Source organism: Pseudonaja textilis, chromosome 3 (genome assembly GCF_049901715.1).
Source record: "Pseudonaja textilis isolate UNSWEBS1 chromosome 3, rPseTex1.2, whole genome shotgun sequence".
In the NCBI taxonomy this organism is placed as follows: Eukaryota; Metazoa; Chordata; class Lepidosauria; order Squamata; family Elapidae; genus Pseudonaja; species Pseudonaja textilis.
In genome coordinates this window covers 54,521,867-54,542,665 of record NC_141992.1, presented here as the reverse complement: position 1 = coordinate 54,542,665, position 20,799 = coordinate 54,521,867, and the positions used below count along the sequence as shown (strand labels likewise).

The window sequence follows — 20,799 nt, the reverse complement described above, 5'->3', positions numbered from 1 at the left end:
TGATAAAAAGTAACTTAAACATAATGGAAAAGAGGAGTAGATTGGATATGATGAAGAGAAATGATCCTTACAGACTGTCACAAAAAGATATCATTCGTTTTTAATTGTATTTCTACCCTATTCTCCCTCCCCTTCCCTTCCCTTCTCTCCCTCTATATCCTTTCTCTTTCCCCCAGCCAGCCTTTATCCGATGTGCTAGGCCGGGTATTTTCCTTCTTTCCCCCTACCCGTTTTTCTTTCTACTTTGTAAATGTATTGTTGAGGTGTTTTTAAATCGTAAATTTAATAAAATCTATTAAAAAAAAAGAATCTTGATCCTGTCCTCTAAGGTCTTTGCTATTCCTTTTTTTTGTTTTTTGCTCGTATCTCATGATATTCCATTCAATACCTCCTTTAGGTTGCTACCCTAACCCTTTCTTTACTTACCACCCTTTCCTTTGATCAATTGTTCTGCCTACAAACATATACCAACAGTTCTCCTTTGGGGAGAACCTAAGACAGAAGCACTGTAGGAGTTAATTTAAAATTTTCCATTCTTCTGTAACAGGGATCTCCAAGCCTGGCAACTTTCAGGCTTGGACTTCAACTCCCAGAGTTCCTCAGCCAGCAAAACTGGCTGAGGAACTCTGGGAGTTGAAGTCCACAAGCCTGAAAGTTGCCAAGGTTAGAGACCCCTATTCTATAAGATACTGGAAAGTTTAGTCTCACCATTTGCAGTGACATCACTGCCCATGTCTCCTGCAGCCTCTGGAGCACATTTGGGAATTTTATAACCTGCAGGCTATATCTGGACTGTGAGTGGTCCCTATCTGGTGGGGATGGGAGGGGCCCTCCACAACAGTCCCAGTTTTTCAAGTAACCCCCTGGGAAAATTAATTGCCCAGCCCTGCCTTGGAGGGAAATAATGACTGTTGCCTACCACTATTTTAAAAAATCCTTACTTCTTAAGTATTTGTTTCTGTCTTTTCTCCTTTGCTCATTCCAAACTGCTTTGTGAGCTAACTAGGCTAACACAACATTTTAGATATTCTCATGACTTCCATATAAGTATAAATAGAATAAGGTATATAAATAAGGAGAGATCTGCACTTTGTCTGGAATCAGTAATCAAAAATTACTCTTCCCATCATGCTTCTCTCCATGCACCCTTCAATAACAGGTTTTATATGCCCATTTTATTTTATTTTGTGAAATGTTTGATATACAGTTAAATTTTGGAAACAAAAATCTAAATGCTACATATATTGATCGATCCAAAAAATGATTAATTGAACTGTCAGAGGTTGAATGTTTCCAAATTACCATATGTATTAGAAAATAAATATGAATTCTTCCAGGTTATGATATCAAGTTATCATTCAGTTAAACAGTCTTCAACTATTAAAGTTATAAAAAAAACTTAAAAGGGACTATTCAGAAATATTGTACCAAAGAGGCAGAAGATTAATTCTTCAAACACCAATAGTATTGTGGCTTCATCAAGATAACTGGCAATACTTAATTTCTCTACTGATCAAAATGTTAATCTTGTTGCATATTCAATAAATATTTAGATTCATTTTTAGAATAAAAAGGTGCTCAACATTTTAATACAGGAAAAAGGGCCAACCAATCCTCATAATACTGTATTAGTTATAGATACTAAAACTTGTCTTTTAGAATAATGGTTAGACATACTACTTATAGAATTTAGACTGCAGAATTATTTATTTAGGCAGTTAGTATGTGGGAGGTTACCTCTTTGGCCTTGTTGATAGGCCCAGAAATTAAGGTTTAGGCTTAAAATAAATAAGCCTCTGGAATATACTAGTCTTTCAATCTCATTACTGACCATATATTTGAGTCTAAAGAATATTAAATAAACTCTTTACTGAGCATAAGAATTGATTATTCACTTGAGGAACACTTCAAATACATGCTAATAATTATTCAATATTGATTGGGTCCATATGACAAATATTTATTTAATTAAGCCTGTATGAGGCAAAATCTTAACCGTATTTAAAGATGACTCATAAGGAGAAAATTGGAACCAAATGCTTAGTCTGTAAAGTAGTTAGACAACATTGATTGAAAGAAAATAAAACAGCCCTGATGGGGAAAAAAGCCTCATGCGTGAATTTATACTCTTGTTTTAATTTTGTTTCTTTTAGATAAATATTCTCTGGATTGCAGGAGTTTCCAGCTTGGAAAATTCTGTATAAGATATAATATTTGAACTTCAACTCCTACTTCTACAGTTCCAGTAACATATTGCAAATCACCCCAAATGCAATTTGCTCAAATATTTTCTCCACGTGCACAGAATAGCATGGGGTCTAAGTATTTTGCTGTCAACAATATTAAGAACAATACATGTAAATACTGTATATCATCCAAAAACTTTATGAAGGTCCTAAGGCAGTTTTAAACCAAACTGAGTGTACTGTACCAGCTAACAACTGGGCAAGAATCATCCTAAATTAAGAAAAACTAAAGACCTTTGGTTTTGTAAATTGAAATATACAGAAAACAGTTGAGATCATTAAACATGACATTCTCAAACACGTTTTCAACAAATAAGAAAACTGCTTAATTTCCAACCTTGAACTCACCATTTAATGTGCTCTTTTCTACATTCTTCCATTTTTTTCCATAATAAACACATTTTAATTACTATTCTTTGAAATAACATTTCCAGAAATAGAAAGGCTGACACTTTCCTCCTCATCCCCTCAAATTATTTAGAGGAAAAAAAGATTTTCTTTAGGTTCCCAAAGAAAGAAGCCTACTGCCCTCAAGTGGTTAACAAATTATGTACTTTGCATTACAACATTGATTTCAAAGATCGCTTGTTAATTTGTAATCTACAAAGAACGGTCTCTGCATGGTTATGCCACAATATTGCCACAATATTCGGCAAGCAGACAGAAAAAGCTCACAACCTGTATGTAACTACAGAAATTACATAAAAATCTCACATATCAAGTAAGAAAGAAATATCCACACTTTAAACTACTAACCTTTCTGGCTAACTTAACATGCTTTAAAGTATATTCAATATTATTCAATTTCAGATGTCCCAGATATAGCTAAATAATGTTTTCAGTACTAGAACGGAACATTCAGGGCTACCTTCTGCAAACAATTTTAACCCCTCCAAAATGGTGCTTTCACAACACACTGTTTATGGTAGTCCAATTGTATGAATTGAGGGAGCTCAGGACAGGATGTACTTTTTTTTTTTAACCATAGTACCCTGTTTCTCCAACAATACGGCCTCCCCCAATAGGAAGCCCCAGCATGTTTTATAGGCATGAAATGAAATTAAGCCCCTCCCCCCAAATTAAGGCCTATATTAAAACATGCAAAATGGTGGGGAATGGTGGGGGGGCTTGCTGTTAGGAAGTACTTTTGTTGCACACCCAGATATGGTGCTGCCTATGTTGACCCAAATACTAAGTGCCTCACCAATGCCAAGGTCAATATCCAAGTCGTTGCTGCCCGCCCAAAGATGCAAGTGGGGGAATTAAGTCACCCCCGAAAAGACAGCCTAGCCATTTTTTCGGGGCTCAAAAAAAAAAAGAAAGACCCGGCCTTATTATATGAGAAACACAGTACTTCTGTTCTGGAACAGCCTCCCTTTGGAAGCTACAATGGGAATTGAACATAAGAGAAATCTGCATTTTCTCTGGAAAGAAGCGGGGAGGATCCAGCATCACAATCCTCCAATCAAATACTCTCCCCAAGCTGTGGCAGGTGGGTACAGAGTATGCATCTCATCAAACTCACTACAAAAAAATACTATCTCCAATGCAAGCTCTATTTACAATGGAATCAAGGTTTGAATCCTATTTGCACAGTGTAACTAGCTACTCCCTTTTGAAAGGGTGGGATAGTGCCCTTCTACAATATCTTTGGTAACAGACTGTTTCAGGCTTGCTAACTCCTATAGAAGTTTGGATATGATAGTGCTGTTTTTGAAAGCATATGGAGTTGCAATTAGGGATCCTTTGGAATAATTGGTCTAGGAAAAATTAGGTCAGCAATAGTCATTCTCACAGGAGCTGAAATGCAATTCAAACAAAGCTAGTATAAACTATGTTTATGAGAATATTGAGAATATTGTAATTTCAAGAATAGTGTGTTATGAAATTAATATATTTTTTTAAAAATAAATGAACATGAAAGAGGCAAGATGTTTCTATCAAGACACATAAGAAATTATCTGAGCATGCTGCTCTGGGAATTCAGTATTTACAAATTTTCTTTAAAATACTGCATTTTGTCCATGCAGTATTTTAGAAATGTAATGATGGCTAGGATCCAAATAATTTCCTGAGTAGGCAAAAGGGAATTCTGATGGTATGAAGTCAGAAAGCACCTGAATTTCTTCCAATTCATTTTCCTTAGGATTTAGTTCTTTATATATCCATTCCTACCATAACATTCCAGAAGAGGTCTTTAATGTGAATAGTGACTTTGGAGGGATGAAAGAGACTCCAGTAAAAATTATGCTAAGAAGAATCATGTTGCATGAAATCAAATCCATTTATACATCTCTTATTCCAATCAGTTTATGCTACAAATTTTGGGTTGTTTCTGGAGCGAAAAATCAGTGCCTTGTATATTTTCAATTTTAGTGAGGTAATCAGTTCTACTACTAGGGCATACATGCTGATAATGTTATTGTCTAGATACAAGTGATATTGTGAGATCATAGCAGACAGTTATTTAAATGACTGTTATCGAATACTTCAAACCTGTTAATCCAGAGGGACTGGTAAAAACCTTCATAATAACATAGTTTTCAAACCCATTCCCATGTAAATACTGCAATTCAAAGTACAGGACAAAATGTTCTTTAAAAAGCAAACTATCCAGTACAATAGATGTGGAATGCAATGGTTTATGCCTTCTTTAAATTCCATGCTTCATTACATCAGAGTGATAGCTTGGAAATAGCTCATCTTAGAAATGTTCCCCATAATATATAATTGTTGCTTGTATAAATTAAAGAAAAGTATGATATACAAGACTTATCTTATGTTGGACTATTAATGGTACTCGGTCAGGGGTGTCAAACTCATGGCCCGTGGGCCAGATGTGTCATGCGTTGGCTCTGCCTCTGCCCAGTTTACCAAAGGGGAAAAAAGTCCCGATACATCATGTGACGTCGCCATGATGATGCGAGTTTGACACCACTGCACTAGGTATACAATGGTTGCCCAATTGAATCAACTAATTGTTATGTGCTGTCAACATAAAACTTATCATTGTTTATAGTAATACAATATTTGCGAATTTTTAAGTCTCACATCACTAACCAATCCTTTGTGTTTTACAATTTGTTTTTCAATTTCTTCAGCTAAATTAAGCTAAATGATACATTGAATAAATAAATATTCCTAATGTTTTGTGTTGAAAGGCTTAGTATTTTATGTCCTTACATTGTAAAGCGGGATTTCCTGATGAGAAAAATCTTTCAGAATATCTTTCATTACTATCTTATCTTTTAATAAAACTTTTATATGTTGGTATTCTTAATTTTGCTTTTATTATCCTTTTGTCATAAGTTTAGAATGGAGGTACAGGGATATCTATTGTCCAGGTTAAATTAACCTTGGAAAGATAAGATACTTGTCATTTATTTATTTTTTTAAATAAATTTTATTGAATTTACAATTAAAAACATATCGACAATACATACAGAAAAAGAGAAAAAAAGAACATCCGGGATAGCAAACCGGAGAAAGAAGAGAGTAAAGGGTGTAGAAGAAGAAAGAGGGAAAGAAAAGAGTAAGAGATGAAAGGGATACATCTAAAAGCAAACAGTATCCTTTTTGACAGTCTGTAAGATCCATTTTACCTAAATTAATTCAAATACGCTCATCTCGTCTACTATACTTGATACTTGTCATTTATTTACCTCTGTTATATTTGTACCTCCGAGCAGGTATCTTGCACAACTTATGATACATTACTTTTATATTTTAACTCTCAAGCTTCAAAGCTTTGCATTAGCTTTCTAATGTTATGCAAGCCTTGGTATGCTTTCTCTTCTTTTTGATCTGCAGAACATTTTGGGGGTCTGCATCTTTAATTGCCACCTATCAAACTTGTTCAGGTCTGGAAAGATTACCCTAAGTAATTGATTTACAGCAATAATATTTACCTTTAGAAATCACAATTGTCTGTATGACTTCATATGATATTGGCAATACAAACTGAAGTTCAAAACAATACTAAAATAGCGTCATAATAATATGAGACTATGAAGATCTTCTGAATGTTGGGCATTTTAAAATTTATTAAAAGAAACTTCTGGAGCTCCAAATCTTGAATCGTAAGATTTTTTAATATTTTTTTTTATGCTTTAGTCCCAGCACCCTATCTGCAACACTAGTGTGTTATATACTGAACTAGAGTATATAAAGCATTCTAACAATGTCTTGGGTTTGTTGCAAACTGTTAGTTCCCCAGAGTCCATCATATATTTTGACAGGAAACAACCAAAATAATAAAAGAACTATATTTTTTACAAGAGTTCCAACCGTGTATTTCTGATATTTACAGAAGTATAGATTAATATTTTAAACTTCTTTAAGATTACTTTTTTTAGTTTTCCAGCATTTATAATACAGGTTGCAAAAATTGCTTATTTGTAGTTAAATAGACAAATTCCAGTAATAAAAATTTTCTTGTCAGCAGCTAAAACAAGAAAGAGAATGTACCCAGATCTTTTTTTAAAAATCCCTAAAGACTTTAAAGGGAAAGAACATAATCAGCTGTACAATATGACTGAATGTTTTAAAATGCTGAATTGTTCAGAATAAGCAACCATGGCTGTAGCATATTGGTAAATCATTTTCCACTGGGCAGAAAAACTAACAAATGAACCTTCCACCCTTGGTTGTTTAGCATTCTTTCCAAACCAGCATTATATCTCAATTAACAAGCCAGAATAAAACCAGATAAATTAAAAACTTTATCTTATCATGACTGAAGTGTTCCTTCATTTTTTTCAATAATTTAAATTCAGGTTATTTCTCTTTAAGACTTGCTGCCACAGATATGGAAACAACATCAGGAACAACCAGCAGCAAAGCAAGTCAGACCGTTTTCTTATGCATCTACTTTCTGTTTCCATGGAAATGGAAAGACACAGGGAAAAATGATAAGAACGATATCCATTTTTTTCCTATCTCAAACTGTCTTGCTATACATTCACTGGTGTGTGTGGGGGTGGGGGGTGGGGAGGCAGCCAGTGAAGGGAACAAGAAGGAATAACTAAGAATATGGTGTCATATTTCAGCAGAAAACTGACCTGGGCTACAAAAAACAGCTACCAAACAATTTCCACCATCACTTAAGAAGGGATTTTCAAAACTTTGGATTGCAACCTTTCAATAAATGTGTGGCAAGTTACACTCCCAATCTGCTGGTACTGGACTGGGCCAAGTGAATTATTCACATATCAGGCTTCTTATCTGACAGCTTTTTTGAGAGAAAAACGGCTGTTACCATGAGTCACTGAAGAGAGGCCCAGCTCTGGGAGAAAATTCTGAGAGAAATCCAGTTCTAGTTAGAAAGCTTGGCTTGCCCAGATATGCTAGATTACTGCGACAATTCACCAGGACCAACCAACAGCTGTCTTGTCCAGGAAAAACAGAAGTTTTGTCAGAGAGCATGTTCCAAGAGTTTTGTTATGAGAGAGGAGAGTCACACAAACTATTTTAAGAAACTGTGTCACCACAAGGTTTGAGGATCTTTGACTTAGTAATTTGTAGATTTCAGAGCTGCAGTGTTTAGGAAGCCTGATCTATATTTGCCAGCAAGTGAAGATGTGAAGAACTTTGCAAGAACTTCTATAACAGATGCTAACAGAGAGCAGATATTAAAATCTGATTATACAAATAACCTATTGCTATTGATAAAACTCACAGATCAGGTATGAAGAATGCCAAATCCAGTCCCCAGTTTTTTATTTATAGGTTCTCAGATGAGGGATTGAGAAAGTCTACTGCCTTAGGCCATGGAGACCTGTTACCAAATCAAATCATAAACATACTAATGAAGTGGTACCAAATATGCAATTCTTATAGTTTAATAATAATAAGTATTCAAATATTTTTCTAATTTCTTTAGAAGAAAATGTTCTCTTTTCAATTATGCTTTACATCCAATTGCAATAATCTTTAGGAGGCATATTTAAAACTTTAGATACACAAGTATACCTATTGTTTGATGTGTTAGATTTTCATCATAACCAATTAAATCTTTTCAATTTGATATTCAGGCTGCCCCTGCTGTTAAATCTCCATTAGCTATTTATCGAAAAAGTTGCAAAGAGGATGTTAACCAAACAATAATCTGAAAAAAGAGGCCACACTTCTTCTTTTCGATTTGGCCTGTTCCCTAATTATAAGAAGCATCTATATTATACAGGTTCAGATATATTTGTTACTTGGAAAAAGAAATGGTAGGTGGAAAGAATAAAACATATTGCTTCTAGTTGCTTCTAGTCTTTATACTAGCTGCCTACATTCCCTTCTGAATCACCTTGTATGTAGAAGCAACTCCTGGATGGAGTTCTGTACGTGGAAGTCCATGACCCTAGGATACATGATATAGTAAATTAGCTTTTACCCTACTTAAGGTCTCTATCGTTATTAGTATAAACTAGAAGCAAGACCCTTGCACTATAATTTCATCAGGGACAATTATACAACTGTGGCAAATACCTATATCTAAAAAAAGGATCATTCACTGAAGTCATGTTTCCAAAGGGATATCAGAATAAGAATGGATTTAATGCTATATAAAATTGCAAAAATATGAGGCAGGCAAATGGAATTCAACAAAGAATCATGTAAGACCTCTCTTTTTCATCAGGTTTCTGACACAAACTCTGCGTAATAATTAGACACCAAAGAATTTCACAAGTTGAGAAAGATACTAGATATGTCTATTATCTGTTTTTTGTAACATCTCACCTTAGCAGAAGTTCTGAAGTTACTTCTGATAATGATATTATCCAGTCATAGATGTTGGATAACAAGAGAGTGATCAAACACACAGAAAATGATGCACAGTATATGTTTATCAAAATGACAGGAAAGTTAAGCATACAGTCAAGTCTCTTTCAGTAACATAAACAGAAGTATAAAATTTTTAAAGGATGCTATTTAATTTATATATGTCATAAATTCAAATGTTAACAAACCAAACAGAACATCATATGACCTTCCAATCATTAAGATCACATAAAAAACATACTATTCAAATACTATTAGTTATACTGATTGTAGTACATCTTTTTATTTCCTGTCAGGCTACATTGGACGATGTCAGCTTAGGCTGTGCCCACGTACCTGGGAATACATCTCACCAAGTCACATGAGACTAACTTAAAAAGTACACATTAGATCAGGGTTGATATAGTCCATATATCAATAATTTGGCATACTATTATTTAGATACCTCTTTTCACAGTAATGAGATCATAGTAATAATTAAATTAGGATGCTAGTATAGACAGTTTTATAACTTAGCAGGATGCTCAGAATCTGCACCCTTAAAAAAATAGACCATTTCAACATTAACCCCTGAGAAAAGATTCTGATGCTGCCACAAAAGTGATACCAGACGAAAGCCAGTAAACCATCTCAACTTATTATTCCCTCTGATCAAATCATTACCTTTAACTTCAGCTAAAAAAAAACCTAACATCACTTCAACAATATCCAACTTTTGAAAACTATTCATATAATATTCATATATCAGGAATGTTTATGGGACTAATACAGACATGGAATTTATTAGCCCAACATCATGCAATAAAATTGTATTAAACTCAGAAAATACAAAAAAGTGATACATTCTTATGAAGCAAAAAAGAAATCTAATGCTGAAAGAGATTGTTCTCAGATTAATTCTGAATAAACTGTACTCCCTGTCATCAGTCATATCCAGGATTTAACAAATTATTTAATAATCAAATACTATCTCCAAACGTAATGAAATACTGGAAAAGCAAAAACAAATTCTCCATTTGTGAAAAACATATTCTCCATTTGTGGCAAGATTAGTCAAATCTTCCCTGATGTGGTAGCCTCTGCATGTGCTTAGATACCGTTCTCTAAATTGTTTCCAAGTCCATGCAAACATTGATGCATTCATTGTATCTAGGCAGCTATGAATTATGCATTATAACATATGTAATGTACTCATAAATATCAAATAATTCATCTATACAACCAATTCAAAACAATTTGATAATTTACATAGATATGTAATAAGTTTGTCTAATGGTTCAGTTTTGAAAGCAAAAAGGGTACTTTGGAGCATATATGTAGCAACTCCTCTTTAAAGCAGCCACCATATTTCTGATTACAAGGTAATCAGATGGCCCTAGGAAAAAAACACATTCAAGAATTTGCAGACAAGTGTTGCATATGTGTGCTAAAGAAAAGAGGGAAATGACAACATACACATAAAATAAAAGTCCACCTGAAACAAAGACAGAGGACATATAGAACTCCCAAATACCTAGGCACAACTTTAATAGCAGAATTATAGCCATTATCACAAAAATACCTTTATATATCAAAAGAAAGAAATGTACCATTTATGTTCAAATAATTAGTCTTATAATAAAAATGTTGAAAATAGAGCTGTAATTTAATATTACAGCTCATGAAACACCACAACACTTGTTTGAGTTTTCCTTAGGTTATTCTAAAAGATAAAACTTTTAAAAATATGAGAATTATTTAGCTATATATCAACAGATTCTTGGATGGCTTACACAATCACTATACTTACTTGAATCCTCCCATCGGAGCAGATGCAGTTTCCAAGCTGAGTAATACAGAAACCCCAAGACCAAAAAGAGGCAGAGAGCAAGTAGCACGTTACGCATAAACACCAGAAGTCCCATCTTCATACGGAATAGCTCTTCTATAAAATCTGGGTGGGAAAAAAAGGGGCATTCTCAAATTGATTTATATAGCATAAGATTAAGATGTTTGACTAGGACTGGAAAGACCAAGGTTCTGGTCTCACCTGGTGACTTTGAGCAATTACTTTCATTCAATCCAACCCACTTTGCATGGATGTTGTTATGGGGATCAATTGGAGGAAAGAACCTTATGTAGATCAACTTGAGTTCCTAGAGAAAAGTTGGGATATACAGCAATTCTAATAAAGAAATAAATTTAAAAACTAACTATGTTTAAGTTATCTAAGCATGCTCCATTCCCAACATATAATATCCAAACATGCTTATTCATGACACCGGAGTGGAATTAAGTTTTGTGAAATGAACAGGATGTATTTCTAAGTAATTTTCTGCTTTTCCAAGCGTGATTCAGAAATGCTGCTGATAGGTGTTATTAGAAAGTTTAATCTGAAGAACCTGTTCGCTATTGCATTGTTTCTCAGGAATATACTATTTTGTTTATGTAAAACAATACCCAAAGTAAATTGTCATGCCAAAAAAATATACAGAATAGAATTCTTTATTGGCCAAGTGTGATTGGACACACAAGGAATTTGTCTTGGTACAAATGCTTTCAGTGTACATAAAAGAAAAGATACATTCGTCAAGAATCATCAGGTACAACACTTAATAATATAGGGTACAATAAGCAATCAAATCATACTAGGAAACAGTCCATATAAATCATAAGGATACAAGCAACAAAGTTACAGTCATACAAGTGAAAGGGGATGGGCGATAAGGAGTGATGAGAAGATTAATACTAATAGTAATGCAGACTTTGTAAATAGTTGGACAATGTTGAGGGAATTATTTGTGTAGCAGAGTGATGGCATTCAGGGAAAAACTGTCCTTGTGTCTAGTTATTCTGGTGTGCAGTACTCTATAGCATCATTTTGAGGGAAGGAGTTGAAACAGTTTATGTCCAGGATGTGAGGGGTCTGTAAATATTTTCACAGCCTCCTTTTGACTTGTGCAGTGTACAGGTCCTCGATTGAAGGCAGGTTGGTAGTAATTGTTTTTTCTGCAGTCCTAATTACTCTCTGGAGTCTGTGTCTGTCTTGTTGGGTTGCAGAATGAAACCAGACAGTTATACAGGTGCAGATGACAGACTCAATAATTCCTCTGTAGAACTGTATCAGCAGCTCCTTGGGCAATTTGAGCTTTCTGAGTTGGTGCAGAAAGAACATTCTTTGTTGTGCTTTTTTGATGACGTTTTTAATGTTAGGTGTCCATTTTAAGTCTTGTGATATGATAGAACCTAGAAATTTGAAGGTCTCTACTGTTGATACTGTGTTGTCTAGTATTGTAAGAGGTGGTAGTATGGTAATATATTTCACAGAACTAAGAAATACAGTATAACCAATACCTCTTAATTATATGAGTAACTAGAAATAGCAAGAGCACTTAGACTTATATATCGCTTTATAGTGCGTTACAGCCCTCTCTAAGCAGTTTACAGAGTCAGTATATTGCCCCCAACAATTTTGGTCCTCATTTTACCCACCTCGGAAGGATGGAAGGCTGAGTCAACCTTTGAGCCTGGTAAGATTTGAACTGCCAAATTGCAGTACAAATAGCTTGCAGTACTGTACTCCAACCATTGCGCCACCGAGGCTCTTTTAAAAAATAATTATACTACTTAAAATAATTACTTTAATACAAAGTTATAACAACCCATGTCATGATATAGCAAGAATAATTGCTTGCTGAACTATGGAAGATGCAACCCTGGAATGGACTACTAACTTATTGCATTGGTCACTGTGGTTAAATTGGTAAGTTGTATAAGAATCACAAGAACAAATATTTTGGAGGAATTGCTCATTTGCATTATTTTGGACCAGCAACATACAAACCTAGATCAAGAGACAGAACTGAGCCACAAACTTAGTCACATGCCTGTCCTTTCTCTGATCTCCCTTTAGCATGAGCAGTCAGAATAGAACTGGAAGGGACCTTGGAGTTCTTCTAGTGCAGCCCTCTAGGAGACCCTATACCTGGTACCATTTCAGATAAGTGGCTGTCCAGTCTTTTCTTAAAAATCTCCAGTGATGGAACAACCACAAATTCCAAAGGCAAGCTGTTCCACTGGTTAATTGTCCTCACTGTTAGGAAGCTTGTCCTTAATTCCAGATTGTTTTTCTCCTTGATTAATTTCCATCCATTGTTTCTTGTCTTGCCTTCTGGTGCTTTGGAAAACAAGTTAATCCCCTCTGTCAACATTGAATCACTTTGTGAATCTTTTTGTGGCAGCCCCTCAAATACTGGAATACCATAACCAATTCCTGCAACCATTCTTCAAATGTTTTTGTTTCCAGGCCCTTAGTTACTCTTCTTTGCACTTTTTCCAAAGTCTCAACATCTTTTTTGTAATATGGTGACCAAAACTGGATGCAGTATTCCAGGTGTAGTCATACTAAGGATTTATAAAGCAGTACTTAGCTAACTATTTCCTGTTTTGATCCAACCCCATTTTTAAAAAGTAGCTTAGTCAGGAAACCACACAAATCCTAAAAGAAGAACTCATGGTTAAATGCACACACACATCAATGAAAGACAGTGAGAAGAGGAAGCACTCAATCCTGTTTTCAGTTCACTATCCCCTGCAGCTAAACTCAATCAGAAATTACATCTTGTTAAATTACATATTAAAACCACCTGGGTAGGTACTGTGTGATCTATTCTTCATTGTGTCCAATTTAGTTTTTCTATTTTATTAAAACGTTTTAAAAGAGTACTGGCCAAACTATTCTGAATTCCACAATAACCCCAGGCGAGCTGAAGCAATTATAGTGATATATTTTATTCAACAGGATGTGAAATTTAGATAGACAATATGAATTGATTTCAGGGTAATTTGAGGCATACATTGCCTAGATATATACACACAGCAATGCTAAACCAGAATGAGGTTGTTTGGATTCAGTTTAACATGTTCTTTCATAAATGTTGATTTATTACTTAGTATGTTCTCAAGCCCAAACACAACAGTCAAGCATGAGAACAAAATGTCTGACTAAAGTTACTAGACTGAGGCAGCTGTTGCTCTTTGGCCCACTTCACTTAAGTCTTAGTTTACAGACTATGTGATGTAGGAGAATACGAGTAGGAATGAGAGCGCTTTAGGAATTAAAAGATAGGTTCCTTTTGATCTTTCAGCAACAAAAGAAAAGCATCACTTCAGCCACGATTACGCACAAGAACCCTGAAAAAGGCAACTTCATGTTAGCTTAATTCCAACAGGTTGCCAAATCATGGCTTCAACTTTCCATAGTCTGTTTTCAAATACCTTCTCCAAACATGTGGCAAGTGAAAATGCCATGGGCTGGCTTTGCTGAGAACACTCTGTTAGGAAAAAATATGTTCCATAAATAAATAAGCAATGCTGAGAGTTTCCTCCAATGTCAAAGAAAAGGACTAATGGTACCCCTCATCAAGATGCTATGAATGAGCAATTATAATTCCCCCTGAACTCTGCTCCCTGCTAAACATTTCCCCTGAACTTCAATATTCCATTTGACCAAATAACGAGGAAAGGCCATACCTTGAATGTCTCTATGCATTGTGTATATCCTGCTGTTGCACTGTTTGTTGCTTCCTTCTAACCAATTTGCTGTGAACATATTGCAGATATCTCCTGACAGCCAGATGAAGCTCTAAAGTTGCAACTGGATAAATTAGAAATCTAAATTTTCAACTTAAAAGGATACAGGTAGCCCTCAACTTACAACCCTTCCTTTAGTGACCATTCAAAGTTACAATGTCACTAAGAAAATGACTGATGACCTGTTTTCACACCTACGACCGCTGCAGTATCTCCATGGCCATGTGATCAAAATTCATCTTCTTGACAACTTCATGTATTTATGACAGCTGCACTGTGCCAGAATCCTGTGATCACTATTTGTAATCTTCCCAGTTGGCTTCTGACAAGCAAAGTCACTGGGGGAAAGCCAGGTTCACTTAACAACCTCATGATTCACTGAACAAATCCAGTGGTTTGCTTAAGAATCATGGCAAAAAGGATGTAATGTGGGGCAAAACAACTGCCTTGGTTAATAATAGGAATTTTCAGCTCAACTGTGGTCATAAGTCAAGGACTACCTGTGTAGCCAAAGCCATTACTGCAATAGTGTACCACTGCTGAAATAAAACAAAAACCTTCTAACTGTAAATTTGATAAAGAGGCAGAGTTGCTAAAAAGGGGTACATCCAAGTTTCACTATTAGTGTTATAACCCTTTTCATAAAAGTCTAGGAAGCATATATACTCTACTCAGCCATTTATATCAATGATTTGCAAACTCTGATCTGACAATCATGAGATGATTCCCCCACACCCTTTCCATTTTTTCACCAAAACTGGTATTCATCAAATATGGTATGCTACCTGAGCCCCTTGCCTCCTCATATTCACCAAAAATCAATTGGCCAGACCAGGGCCACATTCTGCCTCAACCTGCCATCTCTCTGCATTCGCTGCCAGTCAGTTGGCCAAACAAGAGCCAATTCACCAACTCAGCCTCACATCCCTGCATTTACCACCAATCAGCTACTCAGCACCTCAGTACCCATTATTCAATATTCCCTGCCAATTAATAATGGATTTAGTTCTGAAAACATTGATTTACTGAAACACACAAAGGTGAATTCCCAAGCTCTTGAAGTCAAAAATAAGAGGGGATTGTTGTTTATTTAATTGTGTGATTTTGGTACTTTCAAGAATCTATATTAGTTGTCCACATTCATAATTACACAAAGTTGAAGAAATGCTAGTTTAAATAAATAGAAGTAGCTGACAAAGGTGCTCTAATAAATGTTTAAAAAGCAGGACTGGCCAAACCAATCATTCTTATTTATTATTGCAAATTTACAAAGGCTGACATGTTGGAACTACTACACCCAAATCCTTCTCATGTGTGCTGCTTTTGAATCAGATCTTCCACATCCTGTACATGTTTCTTTTGTTTTCCTTAACTAGATGTATAACTTTACAATTCTCCCTGTTGAGTTTAATTATTTTGTTTTCCAGCCAAAGTCTTGTGGAATTTCCCCCCTCTCTTTCCAAGAACCGAGTATAGTCCTTGACATACAGCCACAATTAGGACCAGAATTTCTGTTGCTAAGCAAGATGGTTAAGTGAGTTATGCCCCATTTTACCACATTTTTGCTATGATTGTTAAATGAATCATGTGGTTGTTCAGTGAATCTCCTTTCTTCCATTGATTTTGCTTGTTGGAAGAAGGCTGCAAACGACAATCGTATGACATGGATTCTGCATGGATGCTGCAATAAATACATGCTGGTTGCCAAGTGCCAGATTTTGATCACATGATTGTGACAGTTATAACTGTAAGTCATAACTGTGAGGATTAATTGTAAGTCATTTTTTTCAGTGTTGCTGTAATTAAGAACAGCCATAAAAGAATGATTTTAAGTCAAGGATTACTTGTATTAGAAACCTCATCTTGTCCATGGCTTAATGAAAGAGACGCATCTTAGGCTTCTCTTCAACCTTGTCTTGCTTGAGCCATTATGCTGTTTGTATATGGCTTGAGCCTAACAAAGTTGTAACTTTGTATTTTGTTGGCCCAAAAAGTCAGCGGCCAGTAATCCTTAATCATTACAATAAGAGAAAAGAGCCAAATTATGGTTGGAGAGTATTTCTGTCGCTTCACTCAAAGGACAAAGAAGACACACTAATTCATCCTATACTCAATATATTCGATTTTGCTATTCAAGAGATCCGTAAAAAGTATAAGGTCCCTTAGAATTTACCAAGGATAGGGCATATGGATATATTGTGATATGTACATGCAATCATGTGCTCAGTCATACATTTATTGGTAGATAAATAGTATTACAAAAACACTTACAGACTGCAGTGGTTTCCCAAATTAATCAAGCAAGCATTCTTTGCCATAGCATCTTCCCTTTCAAAACCCTACTCAACTATGCCATGCTGAAATGTGTTTGGCCCCCAATCCTACTGGCATTTCATAACTGTTCGAAAGTCAGTAAGTTCCCCCAACCATGTAGGTTAGATGAGCTCATCACTGAGGTTTTTCTTGACATGATTGTGATTGTGTTTGAACTTGATTGTCCTTGAGTGCAATTGTACTATTCTTTGTGTTATTCTTGGGTACTGTTATATTGTTTTTATTCCATTGATTTTAATTCTAAATTCACCACCCAGAGTCACAATTGCAAGATATAGATTATTCTATAGATTGAAGTACTGGTAACCCTCAATTTGTTTAATGACCATTCAAGGTTACAGTGGCAGTGAAGGGACTGGTTTTCACACTTATGATCAATGCAGCATCTCCATAGTCATGTGATCAAAATTCAGACACTTGGCAACTGAGAGGCTGCCACAGAGAGGAAGGAGTCAAGCTATTTTCTAAAGCGCCTGAAGGCCAGACAAGGAATAATGGATGGAAACTGAACAAGGAGAGATTTAACCTGGAAATAAGGAGAAACTTTCTGACAGTGAGATCAATCAACCAATGGAACAGCTTGCCCTCGGAAGTCGTGGGAGTGCCATCACTTGAGACTTTCAAGAAATGGTGTCACAAATGGTGTAGGGTCTCCCGCTTAGGCGGGGGGTTGGACTAGATGACCTACAAGGTCCCTTCCAACTCTGATTATCTGTTATCTGGCTCATACTTATGATGGTTACAGTGTCCTGGAATCATGGAGCTCCTGACAAGCAAACTCAATATGGAAGCCAGATTCATTTAAAAACTGTGTTACTAACTTAACAGCTGGAGTGATTCACTTAACAACTGTGACAAGAAAGGTTGTAAAATGGGGCAAAACTCACTTAACAAATGTCTCACCTAGCAACATAAATGTTGGGCTCAATTGTGATTGTAAATAGAGGACTACTTGTAATAAATAAATAAACAAACAAGTTATGTGTGGGTCATGACATCTCTGAAACTTCTCATAGCTTAGATATTAGTCCAACTGAAATTTATTCCTCTTTATAAAGTGTTAAATAATTATGATCAAAGCCTCTGTATTCTTTTTGTGTATACAATGGCTCCAATAAATTCTTTGTACATTCTTGCATTCAACTCTTAGCCTAGACCATTTATGGGAATTCCCCATGAAGAAGTGCAAGTGAATGCAAATACCTCCCCCCCCCAAAAAAATATTGCTTGTGGCTGAATTGCAAGACTTCAAATCATAGCTGCAGGTTAAATGTCTGAACTGCCTTGTAAAACAATCCTCACCTTAGTTGTAAAAACGAGTATGTGAAAAGATTATGCCAAACTTTTTCTGACATCATACATGCGTCCATGTACATTCTATATTGTGTTTAACAAAGATGCAAGAGATAACATAGATCTTCATAAAATTAGAACAAGTTGATGAAACCCATAAGGAAACTCTCTATTAGAAGGAGAAAAGGATCAGATCCTTCTAGATTACTCTCTGACCAAAACTATTCAACTCTTATCTGCAGTGGGCTTCCTGACAGATTATCTTCATCTGAACAAATGTCTCTCTTAATAGAAATAATGACTATTAATGTTTCAACTGTTTCTACTTCTTAATATCACATATGTAATCATATGTGTGTGCTGCATATTCCCAAGTTGCTTTTACTTTGGGCCCTAACTCCTCGTTCTTTAAACAAAAGAGCTTGCTTTACCATTCAAATTGGCATTCTTTCACTTTGGGATCATTCAACAATGCAGCTGGAGAATTTCTTTGGCTACTCGGTTATACAGGCAAATGGTTCACCCAAGCAAGCAGTTGGAAACATCAATGGAGAAAACTTCAGGCATCAACAAATTAAATCAGTGTTCTGACACTCATTTTCCTTCAAGTTTCCAAGGCCTTCACTTCACTATGCTAGTTTAGAATACAAAATAACTCCCACCAGATATTGAAAACAGTTTCAGCAAACATTGCACAATATTGAGTGATGCAGGCAGTTAGAGCCAAATAGTTGGAGGATCATAAGCTGATGACCCCTATCGAAGTGGAACCACTTTTGGCTATTTCAGAAGAAACAGCCATCTTTTTAAAACATCAAAACTGGTCTCAGGCAAACCACCATCCCTCGTATGGACAGGGACTACCTTTACCCATTTCTTTCACTCCCGTTTTATTCCTTCCAAGCTGTCAATTTCAACCAATTCCACCCAGCAATTAATTCCAGCACCTCCGTGGGTTAAACACACAAATACACACACACACACACATCCTACCACAAATAAATAAGAATGGCTAATGGTGTAAGCAGGAAGTATCAAGCCTGCCGAAATCGAGTCCACATCCTGGATGGAAAGGCGAAACGAAGCAACTAGGATGACACCTGGGAACGAGTTGAGCCACAGACCATCTGAACGGCCGGGGCAGGGGAGGAGGAAAGGGTTCCATTCTGAAGGAAGGCATGGCTCTTCAGGGCCCTGGCAGGAGAGCAAGTTTTAGGAAGGAGAAATAGGCCAAGAAAAATCTCAGCGAGACGGGCCTCTGACCAGGACATAAAAGGGGGCGAAAGGCAGAAGGACGCAGAAGCGGGGCACACTCTCTCTCTCTCTCTCACACACACATACTTCTTCCTTCTTTGCCGATTTTGAGACTGCATCCCTTCCTCCGCGCTCCTTTGCTTACCAGAGTAACGGGCCGATTCTGGCCACCTTTCCTGCGGGCTCGAGTTCCGTACGCCTTGCAACCCGCCATGCCGGGCCGGAGCAGCGGCGGCAGTGGCCCTCCTCACCGGCCTCTAGGGCAGGGGTCGATCGCCAATCACACAGCAAGGCGGATCTTCTAACGGCCAATGGGGGAAGGCGAGGGGCACTCTTTCGCTGCCAGCCCCACGATTGCGGGAGAGCGGTGGGATTCACGCTGCCCAATCAGACACAAGAAGGATTCTCTTCGCCCCCTCCCCCACCCCACCCCAAACTCGAGCGTATCAAGAAGGCGCGAGGCTGTCCAATCAAAGGAGACAAGAAGCGGAGGGGGGCTATAGGACGTCCAATCAGTTTGGCCACATTTTCACTTCCCCCCCACCCGCCGCTCACTTCAGTCCTGGACTGGGCATGAAAAGGCTTTTTAGCCAATTGCGACATAGTGTAGGACGATGGCTGTTCCCGGCAGAGTTTGGAACGGCCGGGAGGGCATAAGTAAGGATTGGAATCTCAGATCTCAAGCCATTACCTCTAATGGAAATCGCTACCGCTGCTACTCTCTAAAAGGCAAACGTATCGTTTCCAAGCGGTATCTAATGTAGAGTTGTGGCATATAGCGAGGCGCCGTTGGCACGCCTCCATCTTCAAGGTCAAATTATTGCTTTGCGAAGGGTGCTCTAGTACCAGCCAGAATAACTCTGGGGGCCTTTACGACTCTTTGGTTGTTTTCTTCCGGACGTTTCATTACCTAACTAAATCAGATAGATCAGGCGTGCCTAAGCGTACAATCGTGCCTACCGTCCCTCTCCTATTGTTCCCAATCATTCGTACCTATTTCATGTATTTTTATAGTTACGTTTATTCTTATTTCTGTTATATTGTAAGTGTTTGACAAATCAAATAAATAAAACAAATAACATCCACAGTGAATGGTGTTAAATCTTCAAGTAGTATCAATAGTAGCTGTATTAGAAGCATGAGCTTGCGTTGTAATATTGCAATAACAGATAATCAGAGTTGGAAGGGACCTTGTAGGTCATCTAGTCCAACCACCACCACCCGCCCAAGCAGGAGACCCTACACCATTTCTGACAAATGGCAGTCCAATCTCTTCTTGAAAGTCTCAAGTGATGGCGCTCCCACAACTTCCGAAGGCAACTTGTGTTCC

The 20,799-nt window shown here is 36.8% G+C and overlaps 1 protein-coding gene across 14 annotated transcripts in view; it reads right to left on the bottom strand.

Annotated features, from left to right (window-relative positions):
- The window catches only part of ST3GAL3 (ST3 beta-galactoside alpha-2,3-sialyltransferase 3), a 209,728-nt gene extending 189,864 nt beyond the window's left edge, over positions 1-19,864 (bottom strand). For 2 of the 14 annotated variants that reach the window (XM_087929763.1, XM_087929772.1), the window contains exons 1-3: positions 19,615-19,795; positions 11,047-11,152; positions 10,807-10,950 (exon numbers count right to left, since the gene is read on the bottom strand). In XM_087929763.1, the coding sequence (XP_087785889.1) occupies positions 10,807-10,950; positions 11,047-11,152; positions 19,615-19,683 (319 nt within the window). In that variant the 5' untranslated portion in view covers positions 19,684-19,795. Of the gene's footprint in view, positions 1-10,806; positions 10,951-11,046; positions 11,182-19,614 lie in introns of all 14 variants that reach the window. The other 12 variants (XM_026707278.2, XM_087929769.1, XM_087929766.1 and 9 more) reach the window with 10 other exon arrangements.
- Between the last annotated feature and the right edge of the window lie 935 nt (positions 19,865-20,799).